Here is a 5,853-nt window from a genome sequence, read left to right on the forward strand (position 1 = left end):
TTAATTTTAGACACGGACACCCGATTTTTTTGCAAAAATAATTAAACAGTGGGTATCAGTAAGGTCTATAAGACATTTAGAAACCAAAATTGTCACTGACCACCAGCTAAAGGATTACCCGTTTGCAATGCAATCTTGTATGGCTTTTAAAATTTTATGACAATATGCTTGGGTCGCAAGATTTTACCGAACTGAATTTATTTTTAAAATGGGTCGCCTTAAAAACGAGTTGGGAACCACTGCTGTAGACACTAGACAGCTAGAACTTAATGTTTGAATTAAACATTAATGTGTAAGAGAAAGGATTTATATTATATATTAATATTATGATAGATATTTTGCGATCACAATACGTAGGCTATTTTATGCTCTGTTATTAAAGTACCCTTTTTTACAGTTGAAGGAAAGCAAGATGTCGGAAATACTGCAAGCAGTCTGCAAGAATCTTTGGGTTGCAGAAACATTTCACATCGACAAGATGCTGCCGCAATAAGTCGTATACTAGAACAAAGTAATTCTACTGTGACAAGTTTCTCAAACAGGAGAAACAAAGATTCAAAAATAAAAAAAAACAATAGTAGTCGACAAAAGGAAAGGAATGGTGTAACAACTAAACTGAAAAAAGTTGATTCTGATGCCTCTATGTTACCGAGTAAGGCTCACAAAACTCCTATTGACTCTGGCGCACCCATTGAATGTCAGCGAAAATCTAAACGGTTGAAAAAAATTTCCCTTAAGGAACTTATTCAACAAGAAAAGTCCAAATGCACATCAGCAATGGGGCAAGCCATACCAGAAGATACAATATTTAAAGAAAAAAATGCCGATGGGGACTTTCCATCTAAAAGACAAGATACTGTAAGGTCTGAATACCACTTCGATGATAACATGGAAAATAGACCACCTGTTCTACATCAAACCATGTGCAAACGGGATCCTAAAATTAAAGAGACTACTATTAGGAAAGATGTCAGTGACGATGTGGGTAAAGCTCCAGAAGATAATTTGGTCGAGTTTGAGCGTTTTCTACAACCATCATGTTCTAATAGGACAGCTTCAAGAAAGGATTACAGAAATCCTACACCAACTGTTCAAGATTGGTTGAATTGTGAGAACAATTCACAACATGAAGATGCCATCTTGGTAAATCATTTATCTGGGAACAGCAATTGCGGGTTAAAAAATAAAAATAGAGGGAAAAAAGAAAATGAACAAAGAACAAGTATTGGTCGTAAAAACCGAAAAATAAATTTAACATCTCGAAAAATACCAACAAATTTTAAAACTGTTGGTTCAGACACTTCAACGCCAAACACTTCTCGTATATCACAGAGCAGCCTCAGTGACGACCCGTTTAAAGCTCCTGAAGGTGATTCCTTCGGGTTTGACAGTTTTGAGCCGATATATTCTGACAAAACACCTTTAGCTAACATTGACTTTGGCTCTCCAATTGAATGCCAGCGAAAAAGTGATGAAATGCCAGCAAAAAAAACAATAAAAAAAGTTACTCTAAAAAAACTTTTTTGTCAAGAAAAATCCAAATGCATATCAGCCACAGGACAAAACATACCGGAAGAACCATTATTTACGAGAAGAAAATCTGTCCGGACCGTCCCATTAAAACGAAAAAGTCCTGTAACTTCTAAGAACAACTTTAATTCGGAAACCTTCTCTGGTGATAACATGGAAAATAGACCACCTGTCCTGCAACAAACCAGGCGCAAAAGGGATCCCGAAATTAAAAATCCTACCATCGACAAACAAACTAAAAATGTAAAGAAAAAGAAGAGGGAAATGGAAAAGAAAAACGAAAAAGAGAGGGAAAAGAAACTACCCTACATCCCTGAACTAGACTGGGAGGGAATTAATAACCATCAACTCGTAATTGAGTACGTTAAGAATTGACTTCATTTGCTTAATCAATATTACCTTTTTTGTTGCTGCACAGTTTTAATCAGTAATCACTCCATTAAATTGCATTTTTGTTTAAAATCTCAGTGCTTTATTGTATGTACTGTGGTGTTTTTTATGAGATATCTTATTGTGATATTATGTGACAATCACTTAAAACTATTTGTACACCTTTTTGTTTAATCATATTATAGTGCAGTGGTTCTTCTACTATGGTGACCTGTGTGTGCTTGGACATTGAACGTGTGTATTGTTAATAGTTTCAATGTAAACCACTACCAATGTAGAGTATTATGAGGAGATATGTCCCTTTAAAGTTCTCACAGTATAACTAGGTTATTTGAATGAGTTTCTTAAATTACGATTTGTTAATTTAATGAAGATACTTTCTTTTTCCTTTAATGCTGGTCAGCTAATGTAACGATAAAAGAAGTAAAATGCTGGAACCGGAGATAAATATGATTTTGGCGGCAGTATACAGAAGCACAGACGTATTCAGAAAAAATGTTAGTATTTCTAAAAGTTTACTTTTAAAATAACAAACGATATTAAAGGTTTCACACAATTAGTATGTTCTGCAGTTAAATGGCCCGTGCAAAAATCGTTTAATTTTTTTAGCTGGAAAAATGCAAGAATGCTTTAAACAGTTGTTATTATTACAAGAGTGCTCTTTTCGACGTGACTGATAGATTAATATTCCGGGCACTTGAGGTTTCATCATGCTAATTTCTTATCGCGCTTTTAAACAAATGAGAATCAATAGCTGGAGTACTTCATGTGCAATGGAGTGTTATTGATGCCGTTTTACAATACAAAATGTTAGTGTACAGTTTAACTGCTTAAGGTAGAACATGGACGGTAAACTGCCTTGGTTTACAGTTGTAGTTTTATGTTATCAATTGGTGTGTCTTAGTAAAGAAGTCAGCAACTGCCCTGGGAATTGCACGTGAGTTTTATTCTTAGTCTGTTTAGGATTTATCCAAATCCTGAAACCATCTTTCTTTGCAGATGTGTATACGTAAAATTTCAGTCGCACATATACTGCCACGGAAGAAGGTTACAAAATATGCCAAATTTTACTCAAAGGAATGTAGTGTCGTTAGACTTATCATCAAATTATCTACGTAGAATACCGGTAATGTTGCATGACGTTCAGTTTTGTGTTTATCCTAGCTGTGACATTACATCTATTAATTGTTTTGGAATTTACAATTTCTTCACAGGTGTTGTCTTTATTTACGAAACTCGAAGACTTGAGACTTCAACACAATCTTTTGAAAAATGGTACTGAAGTATTATGGAACCATACGACCCGGTTAAAAAGGTAATCACAAAAAAATACTGTTTGGTCTGAGAAATACAGCATGCAACATTTTGAACGTCGTCTTATGACAATGGATGCTTCTTAACTAAAAAACAAGTTTTGTTTTAGCATTGACCTCTCCTACAATCGCCTGGAGACGTTTAATTTTTTATGCAACGGACTTCCTCGTCTTAAAGTGCTTCGTCTCGATCACAACAGAATCAAAACGATCTCCCCTAAAGCCATGTGCATTTTTGCAAGATTAAGCATCTTAACTCTCCACTCCAATCCGTTCAAATGCTCTTGCGCTTTTGTGCGATTGCTGTCAGATCTTCCGACTAAACAGAGCTTAAGAACAGCCACATTCCACTTCAACTGTGCATCTGATTTCGGACTTCTGTCAGCAGATTATCTCAGCAGTATCCAAATTTTCAATAAATGTCAGATGTCAACTCTTCACTTTCAGATAACTTCGCCTTGGAGGGCAACAGTGTCTCCTTTTACGCGTTTAAGTAAACTAGAAGCCAAGGAGATTCTCCCCAATCACTTTTACAAAAGCACTTTTACGAATGATTTAATCGCGAAAATGCTAAAGCTTAGATGGACACCTGACAATACTGTCAGATCATCTACAACAGAAGAAATCGAGCGAGAAGTAATAGTTTCGTGTAAACAATCCGACAAAGTAACCCCAAGCGTGATTGGTTTGGGCGTGTTCTCCATCACATCCCAACACGGTAGGCTATGCGTTTCCATTCCGGAAATTTACTTAATCATATTACTTCAAACTTCAAAGTTAGAACTCTATTGCTCGAATTTGTTTTAGGCCTACTCGCCATTACTGCCATTTTAAAAATTGTATTTCAGGAATGAAACCGCTTGATTTGTTAATAAGCAGAGAAACTAATTATATCAGCGTAACAGTAGATGGCACTTGGTACGATCATAAATCAGTTGTGTTCATCTGTGTTGCGGAGACGTTCGCCGGTGCAAGTCACAAAGTCCTAATTTTAAAACTTGGTAAGCTGTTACCCTTTTTTTACTTTTATTACTGTGGATAAGGGCATGTCGTTTTCAGACCGAAACAAACCGATCGTTGCTAGAAAAGCAGATGATCATTTTGAAGTTCACAACTCGAAGATAACACGATACAGAAGTGAAATGTTTCACCATGCTGAAGACGCTGAAGATCACAGTCCGGTAGTCTGTACGAATTTAAGTCATGCGAAAAAAGAAAATAGTAGAATGGGGGAAGATGAGACACTTTTTTATACTATTTTCTCGTCCCATTTGGTAGTAAACAAAGAATATTCAAAGAAATATGAAACCGTATCCTTACGACTCTCATAGACCGTTATTATTTGTTTAAAACATGGTCAGGATGTTTGGATATTATTTGCTAAAGGTTTCCCATCTTTCCCCACACAACTACATTTATAATATGCACCATACTTCAGTTCTACAAAAATTTTTGTTAACAAACAAATTTCACTCAAACAGAATACTATTCGATAGGTAGTTGATGGTTTTGTGGATGTAGATCTTCGTGGCGGAAGAAACTACACCGAACTTGCAGGTGTTCCTGGTTGCGGTGGCTATGTCCCGGAAAGAATATACTTTCCCAAACCTGTTAATCTGGATCCACTGACATACAAGTAATCAATCAAAATTTGAACAAACAAGTGTATGGTTTAAATAATATATGAAGTGCTTTTTTAAAGATACGATACGGAAGATTCACAAGTGACTCTTACCCAGTGGGCAAAGCATCGAATCATTTCTGTTCGCGTTGAAGCGGAACATGCAGCAGAAGATAAAGTAAGAAACAAATAGATAATTTTAGCAATTTCGAGTTTGATACAGTAGGGTGGGGGAAGATGGGACATCTTTTCGTTCTATTTACTTATCCTATTTAATATTAGTAGGCCTATACACAACGAACATTTAAAGAATTATAAAACCGTATCCTTCAACTCCCATAGACGTTGTTATAATTGTTTAAAACGCGGGAGAAAATTTGGATATTATGTGCTTAAAGTGTCCCGTCTATCCCCTCCGTATTATCTGTATTAACTGATTCACTAATAAAAATATTACACTATATAATGTTCTATTTTCGCATACACGCGATAAGAATTGGTAGGTATCTGCAGTAATCGCCTAAATATGGTTTAAACTAATTCTACGACTATTCATTTGTAAAAACTTAATATGATTTTACAGATCTATCTATGCCACACCCACGGTCCGTGGGTCCTTCATAGAACAATTCACTTAGATCATTTTCACGGTCGTATCTTGATAAAAGTGATGTCGCTCACTCCTGACTTCTTAATTTGTACATACTTTAAAACAGCCAGATTGCAGGTAAAGTAGTGGGAAGGCAAAGTAGCGTAAATGAGACTATCTTAATATGACTATTTTTAAAGCTAGCGAAGTTCTTACCTAGCTTACAATACATTAAAGTGCAATCATTCGGATTTGCTTTTACTACATGCAGCTGTCCCCATATTTCTACGTTTAACAGAACTGTAATTTCAGGTATGTGGCAACTTTACTGTTATCCCTTCTGGTGGTCCGGACATCAAAGTTATGGGCTTCATGGTCACATTTTTGATACTGTTTGGCTTAATACCCTT

General features: G+C 35.9%; 1 protein-coding gene across 1 annotated transcript in view; it reads left to right on the top strand.

Moving 5' to 3' along the window:
* The window catches only part of LOC100179008, a 4,619-nt gene extending 2,254 nt beyond the window's left edge, over positions 1 to 2,365 (top strand). Inside the window, exon 3 of the mRNA XM_002131722.4 lies at positions 398 to 2,365. Coding sequence (XP_002131758.1) covers positions 398 to 1,905 — 1,508 coding nt within the window. The 3' untranslated portion in view covers positions 1,906 to 2,365. The remainder of the gene's footprint in view (positions 1 to 397) is intronic.
* The last annotated feature ends 3,488 nt before the right edge of the window (positions 2,366 to 5,853 follow it).

The sequence above is a fragment of the Ciona intestinalis genome, chromosome 4 (genome assembly GCF_000224145.3).
Source record: "Ciona intestinalis chromosome 4, KH, whole genome shotgun sequence".
Classification (NCBI taxonomy): domain Eukaryota; kingdom Metazoa; phylum Chordata; class Ascidiacea; order Phlebobranchia; family Cionidae; genus Ciona; species Ciona intestinalis.